The 15,638-nt window shown below is 42.8% G+C and overlaps 1 protein-coding gene across 1 annotated transcript; it reads right to left on the bottom strand.

Annotated features, from left to right (window-relative positions):
* Positions 1-60: 60 nt before the first annotated feature.
* ano10a (anoctamin 10a) lies at positions 61-15,555 on the bottom strand. Its single transcript, XM_062464733.1, has 13 exons — positions 15,379-15,555; positions 14,437-14,604; positions 14,112-14,309; positions 13,841-13,975; positions 13,419-13,538; positions 12,652-13,221; positions 12,326-12,381; positions 12,101-12,175; positions 11,647-11,832; positions 11,196-11,387; positions 10,575-10,703; positions 5,301-5,417; positions 61-1,137 (listed from the first exon to the last, which is right to left on the bottom strand). Exons 2-13 carry the CDS (start codon positions 14,573-14,575, stop codon positions 1,096-1,098), a joined length of 1,959 nt encoding a protein of 652 aa, XP_062320717.1. The 5' UTR covers positions 14,576-14,604; positions 15,379-15,555; the 3' UTR covers positions 61-1,095.
* Between the last annotated feature and the right edge of the window lie 83 nt (positions 15,556-15,638).

The following is a 15,638-nucleotide window of genomic DNA, read 5'->3' as shown; positions in this document are numbered from 1 at the left end:
ACACAGCCCTGCATAGGTAAAGTAACCACATTAAGATTCACATTACAAATAAACAGGAACATTCTTTTTCAGCACAATTTATAGTTTATTTGAGCAAAGGCATACAGTACTTCAATAACGCTGATTAAGTTGGTAATATTGCAAACAGTGCTGTATATTGTGTGTATAAAGAGTACATATTGTACATATATACCTATATAAAACAAAGATCGATAGATAGCACATCACATTAAAAGGCACTGTTTTAATGAGGACATGGTCTAAATTTTCAAATAACTTACAAAACAAAATGCACAAACTATGCAAATAATTTTATAGCCAATGTCACTTGTACTATAGGTGCGGCTTCAATTTGAATACCATACTGGATCATCATATAATGCTGATCACTTATCTTACATGCTACTCTTTTGATATAAAGTGTTTCAAGATTCCATCGGATTCTCAATGAGTGCATGACATGAGTGCAATACCAGAGGCTAATTTCCACCCCCCATTTCAAAACCAATTCATCATACATGCTGCAGCAGTTTGTGAGAACTATAAAAGTGATTTGAGTTTTTGGTAAGCGAATAAATATGTCAACAGTCGTGAATGTATCATGATCAAGTTATCTGGGGTTGGAATACTGACTAATATTCCTATAAAGGCCCTAGGACTGGCCACATAGCGACAGTAATGTGTGAGATAAGAAAACACCTATTAGGCCACACTTTACCAATGTGAGATTAGCCAAATTCAAATAAAGATACAACACTTAAGAAGTTCACCCCCATATCACATATGGAGCCAAAACTGCTATTCCTCCATAGGTAGGACATTACAGAGTTGATTTATATAACTATACAGTTTGCAACCATTAATATTACAGTAATACCCATCCATACACTCATAGGCCCTACATTAAATGATATACAACAGCCAACTTAATCATTTGGTTTGTAGCTATGCTTTTACAACAGTAATTTACCAACCAGCCCCCCTTTAGTACCCCCTCTTCAGTTAGCAGTGGTGTAAACTAGTTGTGGCGGCCCCCAGGACAGCAGCATGTCCTTGCCTAGTCAGTATCTGTGGTGGCGGCCTCTCTTCTCCTCCTCACTGGACTGTCTTTGTGATCCCCGTGGCTTCCAGCATTTTCTAAAATAAAACACGAACATGGAATTAAGATTTCTGTCAATAAATCAATTTACAGTTTTTCCAATTGCTTATGCACAATTTTGAAAACAGGGCTCACTTTGTCAAAACAACACACGATTCACACAACCAGACGTACAGGTAGCAGAACACCTCCAATCTTTTGCAAAATGAAACACTTTGTTCAAAACTATACAATCATGTATAAAAACCCAATTCTGTCACCATATGCCACACATATGGTTCATAAAATGTGACTGTTTGAACCAGTTACACACTGGTGCACAATTTAAAACACTTTTAAACTAACTATTCTTAAGTACTTAATACATACATGAATATGTTGACCAAACACAATACACAAGACCAGTACTGCACACTGATGAAAAAATGTACTATACTCTCCACAGTCTACGTAAAGGTTGCATTGTGTTTAGAAGATCAGAACATATTTCAAATCAAATACTGTAGTAGGCTACATACTGTAAACACAGCAAATACATTTGTTGAGACAAAGGAAAGCATACAGCAAATGAAATACAGTACATTGTTTCAATCATGGACTGCAGTGAATGGGTGAAAAACAAATACTGATGTAGTGCATATAGTAGGCTATATTTTACTGTACTGTACTGGAGACAGTAGAGAAAAGTAGTTTTCACCTGTGCTCTTGTCGAAATGTCCAAATTACTGTTGCAACAGTATATCTGCTGAGGTTGGGCTGAACTCTCTGTCCAGCCTCTCTCAATGTTGCCCCATGGTTCACAACATGGTAAACAAATGTTGTTCAAATTTCATTAGATACTGTAAATTTGGCCCTATTCTTCCACGGCCTCCAGGTCTACCTCTCCCTACCACTCTTCCTCCACGGGCTCCCCCTTTCATCTTCCCTCTCCCTGCAACATTTCCTTCCATTTTTGATGAGGACAGGTACACTGACCTGATGCCTTTTTATAGTGCTTACAACTGATTGGTATGTTTACAATTAAGCACTTTAGTGCTTGTACACCTGACGCCCGTCTATGATCCATTCGTTTTACAAGGAAGTGTCTTGAAAAGGCAATTAAGTGACATAATCCTATATTTCTGTGTCTAATGTAGAAAAGTGTGTTTAATGATTTGCAAAACACTGTGTGTAGTATTTTGCAAATAGTGTGAGGCTGAGAATGTACTTATACTTGTTTTGCTCCTTGAGTGTCAGGTTTCACTAACTATGTGTTATTTGAAATTTTTGTGTCCATGCAATCGGAAAAAACTATAAGAGTTCTGTGCAATGCTTCTTTACAAAGAGTTATTTGAAGGGAGTCCCAGAAATCCCTGGAGAAAAGCAGGAGCGCATCATTTAGGCTCCGACTCAACAGTGAGGCAAGTTCTCTCGTTAACTTTAAGGAAGACACAGTTCCCGCCTTAACAAAAAATACTGTGCCCGCTGCCATCCCATTTTGCCAGAAATCACATTCAAGTCGGTTAAGACAGGAAACGAGGGCTTTAAAATAACATCACATCTCCGTTATGAGGGAGGATCTGGATGTCGGAACGGACCTGGAGTTTTTCACTGAGATTGGGTTATTTAGATATTAAGCGACTTTGTACATCACAGAGACCTCGTCCCCAGGCTCCAATCTGGGTCTGAGTTACATTTTAATCAATTCATTCCACTGCCTCTGGCGCACAGCGGCAAATTACTTTCTGGGTTCAAATGTGTTACGTGCAATTAAGGTTTCAGTCCAGAGGGCTGATCAATAAAGGGAGAGAGATCTGCTGATGTGAGCCTTCTGTATTCTGGGTCTGTTTAGTGATGGGGAGGGAGGATTTGGGGCTGGGAAATTTATATGGCCTCCCACAGGAGTAGAGCCTGGCAGATCCGACCCAACGTCCAGCCAATCTGGCAGGCGGAACCACTGATTTCCTTAATCTAGAGAGGGAGGATGGAGAGAGTCTGATCGAGTCAGATAATCCATAAATCTATGTGGATCATGACTGACGTTGTGTTATCTACTAGATCCTGGTGGAAACACTGTCTTCATCTCCCTTTGGGTGGCAGTTAAGAGAAGCAAGCAAGCAGACAGATTCACAGACAAGTTCTGTGGACTCAAGCTAATTTGATAGGATTAAGGATACAATAGCCAGGCTCAAGGTTTGACAGACAGATTCACTCATTTGTGTATTGCCTAACCACAGTATTAGGCTGAGAGACATAGTCCAAGCTGCCTGCAGTCGTCAGTGGCTCATGCTGGGGACTAATACTCTGGTTTACCAGCAGCCGCACTGGCCATGTTGCTCTAATTATCTCGACAAGTTAGTATTGATCATGGAGCAGAGCGCCATTGCAGTACCGGGCTTTAAAAACTTATGTCATCATCACAAACACCAAGGGCTTTCAGACACACAGACACCCACACACACGGTTGGAAAGATAAATGGATGGAACTGTTTTTGGGGGGTTGTCGGATATACACAGAGAACTGTTTGAAATAGGCTTTAATGCTAAACACACCCGCTGGGCTGAAAGACTTTCCATCTATTGCTAAGGGCTTATAAGTTATATGCACACAAGACTCTATACTGATAGCCTGCAGGCTCAAAGTTAACCCTTCCAATTCATGGTGACACAAATAGTTGAAATGATAATAATTATGCTGTGAAAACAATAAAACACTGACGCAGAAGTACAGTTTTACTGATATTTCAGATGAATTTTGAGGCACTTTCCTCTCTATTCTGTGGTTTTCTCAAGTGTTTTAGGGGTTCAACTCACTGCTCTCCACTTATCTGGTGACTGGCTGCTCTGAGAGGCTTCTGTGTGAAGGGCAGCCAGATAAGTTCACTGGGTACAGGGGATTTCCACTGTCCAAAACACCTGCTCTTCTCAGTACTGCACGGCCCTGTGTGATTGATCAGGTCAGATGCGGGGGGACGGGGGGACTTAAGTGGCACAGTCAAAATGGCCCCCTGCTCGGCCCAGCTCTTTTCCTCACCCACACCTATCCTGGAATACAGGTCTTCTTACCAGCTCTCCTTACCATCATCGACTGCATGTCTTGTCTTTCTGCCCTTCAGCCTGCCTGTCTATCTTCCTGAGTACTAGACCTTCTGTCCATTTATCCGAGATCACTGGCCAGGAGGGGACAGAGCGAAGGTGGAGTCAGGGGGGTCAGGCCTATCGTAGAACATGTCCCGCCTGATTAACAAAAGGTCATGCCATTTTGGGACTATAAAAATAACCACTGTTGTTATGGTGGATGAGGGGATTAAAGAGATGATATTGAATCAGCAAACAATTGTGTGAGGTACCCTCAAATACAACACAACACAACGTATTGACTCAAACAGGCAAGGCAATACATGTAGCCATTACATACATTAACATTCTCACAGGCGGCAGTAAGATGATATTCAGCATCTTGCCTGTTTAAAGTTATATATTACGGTAAAAAGTGTCATTCAATATTGCATGTGTGGGATTATTGCAGACCACTCCACAGCAACGGTTTTGACAGAGCCTTATCAACTTACCGTCGTGGAACCTGGCTCTGCACAAACCAAGAAATCACATATCAACCCTTGTTTGAAAAAAACTTTAATTAAAATGAAAAGCGGCTGAGTTCAGCGCTTGCTGACACAAGAAGCAACTGCATTACCAATCAAAGTGAAATATTTCTTTTACCCCGCCCCTTCTTTGAGAAATTATAGGTTGGGCTAATTAGAGTAGCACTCAGCTGTCCCGCCCCTATCTGGGAAAATGGCTTACAATGTCAAGGCCAAAACCAAGCCATCAATACTGTTAACTACAAACCCATTTATCTTAACTACTGAGTGCTCTCGGAGAAGCAATGAGGGCCTGCATACACATGTCAGAGTTAACTGCAGTGCTCTTTGCTTTTGCGTCAGGCTTCCTAAAAGCTCCTTCTCATACTTCAGTACTTTATTAGCTGTTGCATACTAATGTTTTAATCCAGAACATTACTTTAGTTGTGCAGGAAGGACGAGTGACCGACGTTGTATGTCCTTTCAGACTGGAACACTGTGTGTGTGTGACCTACTTCGGAGGTATGTAAAAGGGGGTGAACATCTGCCAAAATAGCAGAGAGCCCTTGTAACACGGTACAATAAGCCCCTCCCCTCCCACCCCCAACCAACACACTTCAACCCCGGCCATGTCTCACCTTTTTCTTGAGGGCCTCCAGAGATTCAAACTCCAGCCTGGAAAGTTTGATCTGGATGTGCTTGGGGACATCAGGAATGACAAATGTCAGGATGAACTTGAGGGCGAGGAGGGAATGCTGCAACACACAGGCACAGGATTGTGTCAATGAGGACATATAAGGATGTACTCGATGTGATACCATAACATCATTAAAATGCATCGTTTTATGCATTCCCCCTCCCCTCCTGGTGTACCCCCTTCATGTTTCCTTTGTCCTGTTTACTGACCATCTGGAAAACGGACGTTACACAACATGAGAATGACCCCAACCGTAGAGAACTGACACAAAACAACAACACACCCAGTGTGACATTATGTAAACGCCCCAGTAGAACCAAAACCAATATCTATACCGTAGATTCACCTCATTTAATGGCATATGTTTATCTGAGATTGTATTGGTCAATGTTTAAATATGAAAACGGCAATATGTTTAAGATCATGTGTTTCTATTCTATGCCCATGGGAAAGGGGGTGTTAGACCAGGCGACTGCACTGTAGCTGGAAACCTGCCAGCCAGTATACACAGCACCTCCATTACTCCCAGTCTGAGTGTCTACATCGCTCCACTTGATTAAGCCAGTTGTCTCCTCTGGGTGAAAAAACATTCATATGTGTTAGCCGTAATAAATACTGCAGTATTTGATCTGAACACAGATCAAAGGGAACGATTAGTCCTCTATGATGTGCTTCTCCGGTAAGTAGCTTGGAGGTTGATGAAATGGGTGCCTTGAACTTGATCATGACAGTACTTCAGAACACGACAAGAAACTGGGACTTGGCTTCCACCTCTACTGACAGTCATTATTACTCTGATGAGCTTTGGGTAATTGAACAACAATAAAAGCATGAGGACAGGATCCACTAGTTTCGGCGTTGACTGAGGCAAGAAAACAATTGGAGTTGGCTTACTTTAAGTGAAGTTAATCTTAAACAGGATACATGTATAAAAAAAAAAAATAATAACTGGTATATTTAAAACTGTTGACATTCTTTATAATAATCTTATGGTAACAGTGCCATCAGCTCAGTATTCACCTCAACAGACTGTTGCCGTGACTGCACTACACTGTTCATTTAAAAACTTACATTTAAATCCACTTTGATTTCAATTTGATTGAGAGTGATTTCTGCCATTTCATCTTTTAAATGGTGTGACAGGAATGTCTAATTCTGCCTCTTCCTGTTTCTAAAAGGAATAAATGGGTGTCAGCATGCAGTTACAGCGTTTGTTGTTGCCATTGTCCCGCCATTAACAAACTAAAAATTTGGTGATAATAGATAACCATAATAACACACTAATGGCTGAGACTCATTTGAGTGTCTAGTCCATACAATAACATTAATCAAGTCAAAAATGTACTACTAATCATAGCCCTACAAATAGAATATATAACAGAGTAAACGGGTGATAATAGACAGAAAAGAGGGGAGGGAGGAAAGCATAGCATAATGAATCAAGAAAGGACACTAACTGTTTTGAGCCCAATCCCAACCCCTAAGGTATTGATTGCTGGAGGCAGGCTCAGTGTAATACACTGTAATACACGCTTCAGAGATCACAGCCTTAGGGGAAACAAGGTAGGGAGAAGCCATTCTACATGTGTGCATGCACGCACACCTTATTAGGGAGGAGAAACACAATTCAGTTTCTAAGTCAGGTTAGGAAGATGGAATAGATAGGGGACTGGACTGGGGGCATGGAGCTTTACTACAAAGGGTTGGCATGGATATGCTTGTGTGTGTGTGTATGCGTCTGTAAATGTGTGTCTGTGTGAGCCACAGAGCTGGCGGTAGGGGGCTCAGCCTGTCAGAGCTACTCTCTGAGTCAAAACACACTGCCCTGTCCTTTACACCAGATACAACCCACTGTGACTGAGGCAAGACTGTCAGAATCAACGCTAACAGGTAGAAAACTAGCCAGATTACTAAGGATGGGATGTTAATGACTGTTAATGTGGAGGGTAGGCACCAGCAAGGCACATACTCACCTACATAGACCATAGGTCAACATTTTTTGAACAACGCCCTTTTTCCTGTTTTTATTCAAATTGTACAAAGGCAAGTGGTAACCTGCCAAACATTAAAAGAAAAGTTCCCAATAAGGCAAAAAAGGCCTATTTCATGGAAAAGGTAGTCCAGTTTCCTTCAAAATCAAAAGGCACTTGGAAACTGGAGAAAACTTTGACAGGAAATGATTCTGACTGGCCTAAAGACCCAACAGAATCAGAAGAGAAGTTCAGAGTCAACATCTTGAGTAATAGATGGCTCACAGAAGAACAGCTTCAGGCACAGTTTAACACAGGTTGAAGTAAGCAAAGTTTCAATTGTGAAGACTTGGAGCAGCAGGTTCGACAGGCCTGGATCATGATGCACAACCAGTGAAATACTGAAAACTGGAAAAAGGTATTATGGACCAATTAATCCTATCACACATCACAGTGTTTCTGGATACAAAATTGAAAAAGTAAGTAGACTTTCTTATGAGCCAAAAGTTTGTGACTCTGGTGTGTGTGATCTGCGAGGGAAATGTTATCAAGTGGTTATCAAACAAAAGCCAACTGTATTCTCAGACAGTGCTTAAGACATAACAGCCAGAGAGCAAGGGATATGACACCATAACGCCACTGTGGTCACAGTAGAATGAAGCCTGTCACAATACTCGAAAACCGCTTCATTCTTTCACTAAAAATCCCTGATCTGAGACCAGTGCAACCATAAGGATCTGACACCAACGCCACACTTAAAAATTATTAACAGACCTAATAAAGTATCTGTTTAAGTGGTAATACAGGCCCAGGTATTGTATGCTTCTGGCTTTTACAGTGACAGAGGCACAGAGAGAGCAGATATGGGTACACCGAGTGCCAAACTTGTTAAAGCCTGAGGCAGGCCAGAGAATCCGGATGGAGCGCGGTGAGGCGAGGCCTGCTGGATTCAAATCTGATTATCTGCAAACCAGCATAATGGGATTTCTCTGTGAATCGCTACTGAAAATAACCTTGGGGAAAGTGACAAAACCAAGATCTAGACAACATGTAGATCTGTATGTCGGTTTAAATGTCTCAGATTTGACTGCAACAAACCAAATGTTATTATCATTATCATTACTACTATTCCATCTCTGTAGTCTACCAAGACTAAACCCATGAGGGTGAGGCTGACGCATGATTAACAAACCTACAATCAGATAAGTAAATTCAAATTTCATTTACTGGTGGACCGGCGCCAAAGTGTGGCAATCGCAGCGGATTCTAAGTCTTCTTCTGTATCTGTCTATCTGTGAGTGGCTGGCCTGTTGCCTGGTTACTGCTCGTTGAAGCGTGTCTCATAGCGGGTACTGTAATTACCCAGGTATCACAGCAGGACAAATGAGGAGCAGGAGCTGGGACACAACAATCGGATAGGGAGAAAAAGAGAGAGAGAGCGAAAAGAGAAGAATTCTGTTCCTGCAGTATTCAATACAATTCAGTACTAATGTAATCAAAACTGAAATTGAACAGGTGATAGTTGAACAGATAATACATGTTATGATCAACAAAATATTAAGAGCGCGTGCATGTGTATACTTTGCATACTGGGTATCTCCTCTTCCTATTCTTGTCCGTCTGTAATAGCCTGGCTTCTAGGCAAAGGCAGACAGAAGGGCAGCAGAAGAGTTGATGGCGTGTGTGTGTGTGCTGGCTGGATAGCAGTGCAGAGAAACGTGCCTGGGTGTCCAATCAGCTGGTGAGTCAGGTTCAGCTCACATCTCTCTGCACTTCCCTCTTTCTCTCTCGATATCTCCTTTTTACTCTGTCACTTTGACTGCATCTCTGTCATCCGCCTCTCTTCACTTCTACCCATCACGTGTTATCTGTCTTTATCTCTCTTTCATGATCGGTATGCAGATCGGAACACAGACACACATCCACAACCTCCAACAAGTACGTCATGTGCAGCATGCCGTGGTAGAACAGACGGTCAGACAAACAGTCAATCAGACTGGCAGGCAGCTAGACACAGGCACCCAGGCAGTCAGCCAGACACAGTCAGCCAGACACAGTAAGCCAGACAGTCAGTCAGACACAGAGAGAGAGCAATTTACTCAACCTCCTGACCTGGAGCTCTTCAGCTCCACACTCCAGCAACGCTGACCCAGGCTGGGAGACAAGCAGGTATTTCCCAGGCCCCTGCCCTGTACTGCCTACGGCCCTACACACATATGGGGTCAAATCCTTGTTGCACTACAACAGATACGCTTTAACGTAGATTACTATTATGTAGTCATCGTAAACGTACTATATATATTCCTTATTAATCCAATACGGGAGTTAATTCAATTAATATATACTGTATATCTCTACTGCCTCTACATATAGCCTATATTTAACTTCTATATAGCTTCAACTGTATAGTCTCTATATAGCCTCTGTATACTGTATAGCCTGTACAAATAGCCTCTACGTAGCCTCTAAACTGCTGTAAAGAAGCATACACAGGGTAGCCCATGTTGTTACTGTATGGTTGTTACTGTACTGTCTATGTCTATTTATTTGTATTAGATACAGATATCAGCTACAGGTCTGCAGTGTACCCTAAATAGATATTTAATCAAACATGCAGCGAATCAATACGACCTAGTTTCAGATCAGAAAGAGCTCCATAGGGGTAGTGTGTGTACAGTGATACTATGAGATAGAGACCACACACCGTCAGGTTCCCCTGAGGAGCCCATTATCATAGCAGAACAAACACAAAAAAACAATTCTCAAAAATATGGACATGTTGTGGGCTTGTTATTTTGAGTTTTACTCTAGAGGCTGCAGGCTGAAATGCTCCTGTTGAGAAAGAGTAGCGATAATGTTAGCCAGCGCTAACTGGAACCGCTGGGACGAAGTCTGGCTAGGCAGGTCTGGCAGGGATGTTCTTTCTCCTCTGCCGACTCCTGCTCTCCCTATACGCATCAGACAGTCTACAATACTGATCTACTGTCGTTCCAGTGCTGTGACCACCATCATCATCACCAAAACCCTCGTAATCATAATCTTAGTTCTCTCACATGACTACATATGGTGCTTCAGTCACCTTGCCGTGTCTCTGGCGCCCCCTGCTGTGTAACTCCGGCTTGCTTCCACAACCAAATCATTTACAGGCGAAAGAGCTAACAAACTCAGAGGTGAGCCACTGTGCAGGTATCTGCAGCTGGGTTAGAGAGTTGACAGGGACAGGAGGTGGGGATGGAGTCTCGTACCTCGATGGCCACCACCCAGAGTATGAGCTGAGCATCAGAGTCGGGGAAGTAAGCCTTGACCTGCGAGGACATGCCGATCAGGGTGCAGTTGGTCACTACGGCGATCACGCTCATCGCCTCAAAGGCAAGCTGTGGGGGGGGGAAAGAAGTATATTATCATAATATTTATTTTCTTGTTGGAATTATTATTATTATTTTTACAAATGTAAATCAATAATTCACAGATTTTGTTCAATCTTAATCTTATAGAGAGGAGAGAGAGAGAGAGAGAGAGAGAGAGAGAGAGAGAGAGAGAGAGAGAGAGAGAGAGAGAGAGAGAGAGAGAGAGAGAGAGAGAGAGAGAGAGAGAGAGAGAGAGAGAGAGAGAGAGAGAGAGAGAGAGAGAGAGAGAGAGAGAGAGAGAGAGAGAGAGAGAGAGAGAGAGAGAGAGAGAGAGAGAGAGAGAGAGAAAAATATTCATATTCAAATCAATCCCAATATTCAGTACTGAGGATGATAAAAATGTGAGATTAAATCACAGACTTTAAATTTTTGAAGCTGCCCATCTTACTGAGGTCCAATTCACCAACATTTATGTTCTATTGTGTGCCTTCAAGTGACTTGGACTGGTCTCTGTCTCACCTGCCAGACTCCTATGTTTGAGGCAGGGTCGGAGAATGGCCGTTTGAACACCTGGCACATCTTAAAGGCGTCGGAATAGAATTCTGTGGCATTGTTGAGCACCACGAGCACTGCGGCCAGCGGGTACACGCAGGAGAACAGGCTGACGTAGCCAAACAGGAGGAAGAGCTCCAAGTAGTCGTCGAACGTCCCCTGACATGTCGACACACAGACACTACGTCACAAGCAAACACAGACAGCTGCTACGGCACATTTCTCAGTTGATTTAGCATGGTTCCTGCAAGCTGCAACACTAAAATGTTGTGACAACACTGGAAGAATAATTTATTATGAAAATACAGACCAATACATTTGACTTTTTTAACAGTACCTGCTGCAACTTGTTGGTGCTGTTTGGAGGTAACATACATAGGTTTAGTCCTGATGTTACGGGTCCCCCTCCCCAACTCACCAGGTAGGTGCTCATGTCTGCCTCCAGTTTGACCTGCTCGGCCAGGGGCAGCTCCTGCTCCACCAAGGTCCTCTTCTTCACCCGGTGCTGCATCTTCTTATTACGCCTCCTCTGGAGCCAGTAGGGCAGGAAGGCCTCCATGATCTGGTTGAGGATCTGGGATGTGATCAGGAGAGTGGCCAGACTCTGCAACAAAGACACTACACGTGTTACTGAATAGGATGGATGGATGGAGACACCAATTAGTACTACAGCCACATGACATAGAACTTACATATACTTACTGAACTTACAAGAAAACATGTTTGTCTTGCATCTGAGTTACATTTGAACCTTCCAGAAGGCAAACTGCTGTATATTATATCATAATATATTGTTACAGGAAGTACCTCGCACAAAGCATGACCTAGTCCTAGCCTTACAGCTACCATATAGTGTTTCTAAACGGACCCACCTGTCTGAGAAGCACCATGTCCTGCATCGCAAAGGCTATGTAGAACAGCGAGGCGAAACAGTTGAAGAAGTTGAACTGAGGAAGAGAGGTGAGGCAAAGGTGACTAAACAGAGCTACAGCGACAGCAGAGAGAAACAGAGACTGCAGAGGTTGAATGTAGATTGACTGCATTCAATCATGTTAATTTAAAATAACCATCTGACCAGTTTTAAATCTAAGACTCACCACCAACACTTTAAGGACCAGATGATTTTGATATGACGATTCCAGTCTGTGGTTTTCTATGTGAAACGGAACAGTTTGGCTTGATCATAAAGTTAACATCTCTTAAAAGTTAATCTCCATACAAAACCACAAAAACTATTTGGAGGGCCATGTGGTTAAGTTCAATTAAATCAATGAAACACTTCCAAAAGTACAATTCCAAGATAAGAGTAAACACACCAAACACCAAATATTTGTTTAGCCACCAAAAAAAACCTGTATTTAATCTTTAATATTGACCGCATGCCCTTCGGGGCAGGACAGAGCGCTACCCCTCAGAGACTCACCCCACTCTGTGAGGTACTCGGCGACGTAGCGGTACAGCAGATTCATGATCTCGATGACCACAGCGTAGATGACGCTGGGGACAAACAGTAGCATGCCGCTCCAGAACCCCGGGTGGTCGTCGTGGAATCCGAGGGCCCAGCCCTCCATCTGGAAGTAGATCATCATGACGTAGAGCGATATATATAGACAGAGCAGCACGAAAGGCAGCGACACCAGGTAGATCCTCAGCAGACGCTTAGTGTTGGGGTACAGCGGCTCCTCGCGACCAGTCACCGGGTTGAAGCCCAGCGGGCCGTGGAAGCCCGGCCGGGGCTCCTCAAAGGCTTTCTTCCTGCTCAGGGTGCCCCAGCTATATGCCAGCGAGGCGCTGCAGCGCTTCCACAGCTCCAGTAGCACGGTGCACCACACCAGATTGAAGACTGCAAACACCACATACTTGTCGTAGTCCTCCCAGTCAAACAGGTAGTAGGGGATGCCGATCAAGGCCATCGGTAGAAGAGCCAGAGTGAAGTACTCCAGGAAACCAAAGTACAGAGCCAGGCCTTCGCCGAAATAGTGTCTGATGTCATCTGGAATACATACACACACAGTGAAGTATTATGAATATTTATATGCCATGCAGTAAATTCCAGATTTAGCACTCTGTAAAGTATAAACAGTCATAGCATTTAGCCATTTCATGATCCATAAATGTATTTACATGTAAATGTATTTACATGTATTATGTAGTAAGGATATTCCACATTGTTATTTCATAAATGCTTACCAAGTGGTTGAAAGGAGAGCTTGATCTTTCTGTACCAGGTGAACGAGAGCCTCTTCAGTTCCTCCTTGTCATGGAGGGGAAAAACCTGGACCAGAACTCCCTTAGACTGCAGTCTGCGGACTAGGACAGGAAGACAGAACCCATTCGTCAGTTCTATAACTGTATGACAAATGACAATATTCTAGTTTTGGCTTGTTTATGAGGTTTGTTCTGAAAATCATCAGTATTTCTGAAACAAATTTAACACAATAGCTATAGTGAGTGAGAGTGAGAGTGAGGGTGTGAGTGAGTGAGTGAGTGAGTGAGTGAGTGAGTGAGTGAGTGAGTGAGTGAGAGAGAGAGAGAGAGAGAGAGAGAGAGAGAGAGAGAGAGAGAGAGAGAGAGAGAGAGAGAGAGAGAGAGAGAGAGAGAAACAATCTTACTGAGAGACTTTCCAGGGTAGAGTTTCATCTTAGGATAGCCTGGTACATGGGTCTCCTCCTTGGCTCTCAGGGTATCCAGCTCATGCTTGACAATGTACTGGCACTCTGCCATGCTGAGGAAGCCGTCTCCATCACCTGCACAGACAAAAACAGGAAACACTCACACAGTGAGAGGACAGTGACATAACAGCAATTACACACTTAAAAGTATCTTCTGTGTAAATAAAGTATATCATAACGACATATGCACATATTCTACCTATACTTATACCTTGAAAGTCTGTGAAGTTGTGTTTGTTAGCACAAGTGAAGCCTCTCATGGAGCCGTCGTTGAACTCTTTGAACAGGCCCACATCCTCAGCCCCAGACAGCAGTCTTGACAACAGCGCTCCCACCAGGTACACATTGGGATTGTCCTTCTCATCCCCTTCGCCACTCGGACATAGCTGCTGCACCAGCAATTCTGCCCCTGGACACAGAATATATATAGCAGAGTAGGGTTAGCTTAGACTTTTCTGCTCTCAGCTGTGAACTCCCAACATTGCAAAGGCCAGTAGAAATGTGTACTATACAGTCCAGCTCAGTAGTAACAGTACCTCCATTTTGCTGCTTGTCCCTGATTCTGGTCAGCAGCCATGAGATGGCCTCATCCTTAGTATCAGAAGACAGCTCCAACACCAACAGTGGGGCGAACGAACAGCCATCACCGTCAGACACCGACAGCCCTTTCAGCATCTTCCTCTGCTGCTCCTTGCCCTTGACAGCTGCGAGGAAGCACATATGATACAGGTGACTAAAACCTCTGGCACACGATTCCAATAGATACTACACAAGAGCAAACAGGGAAACAGCACTTTTGGTTGCACATTCCAAGGGCTTAGTTGACAGTTAAGTGTTTTACATACTTTATAGTTGAATTAGCACTTTGGAAAGGGTTTTTATGCCACATTCAAATGTTGTGAGAAAGTAAGCAAATTGTTCAGGCGTTATTATGCAAAATAGCCAGTTATCTTAAAATACATAAATGTTTATGAAAATAAATACATTTTAATGTTAATATATTTACAGACATAATGCTGATGGACAAGCAAATTATGAAGAAAGTGGCATGTTTAGACTGAGTCAAGACCTTGTATAAACACCTAATTCCAATGGGAACAGAGTAGGTAGGTCACTGTACTGAATGTGTTACATTTTCTAAGGATTACAAGGTATGTAAGTTGTGGTATGCAAGTTGTGGTTTTAAAATGTCACTGTCTTTAGTGTGATATTCAGTCAACCAGACAAACTTGGGAGACAGATTTACCACCTACTAAAGCATAAGCCTTATATGAAACTTTAGTACTGACAGTGACAGCTGAAGCTTTCTGGTATCAGAGGGAGGGACTATAGAAGTTCAAAATAGACAGTAGAAAGTTTACACACTAGTGGTTGCTTTAACTGAATTAAAATAAGCATTGCAATGTTGCAACCACAACATCAATATGATGAAGTAATGACACACAAAATATAATGTACAATGTTGTATTTTCACTCACCAAGATCCTCGAATTGCTAGGTACTGTCTTCTTCAGAAGAAGAAGCAGGCTGCTTTCAGAGTTAGAATTTCACCAGATGAAGTCGATAATGAAATCCTATGAATTTTGTTTGTAATCACGAGCAAGTTCCACGTCACACATCAGCCCAAAGTTATCAAACACACTCATAACACTGGAGGCCTCTGTGTGTACATAAAGGATTGGCTCGCTAATTGAATCAGTAAAGGACTTCGGCCTCATTCCTATAGGAAATCGTGTAG

This window comes from Osmerus eperlanus, chromosome 7, assembly GCF_963692335.1.
Source record: "Osmerus eperlanus chromosome 7, fOsmEpe2.1, whole genome shotgun sequence".
Taxonomy (NCBI): domain Eukaryota; kingdom Metazoa; phylum Chordata; class Actinopteri; order Osmeriformes; family Osmeridae; genus Osmerus; species Osmerus eperlanus.
Note: the sequence above shows the minus strand (reverse complement) of the source record. Positions and strands in the feature narration are given on the sequence as shown.

Excerpts from the sequence above, each read along its gene's own strand:
- ano10a (XM_062464733.1), bottom strand. The coding sequence starts at position 14,575 with ATGCTGAAAGGGCTGTCGGTGTCTGACGGTGATGGCTGTTCGTTCGCC. Across the intron at positions 12,176-12,325 it reads TGGTCCTTAAAGTGTTGGTG|TTCAACTTCTTCAACTGTTT; the intron begins GTGAGTCTTAGA and ends TCTCTTCCTCAG. Across the intron at positions 5,418-10,574 it reads TCTGGGTGGTGGCCATCGAG|CATTCCCTCCTCGCCCTCAA; the intron begins GTACGAGACTCC and ends TGTGTGTTGCAG.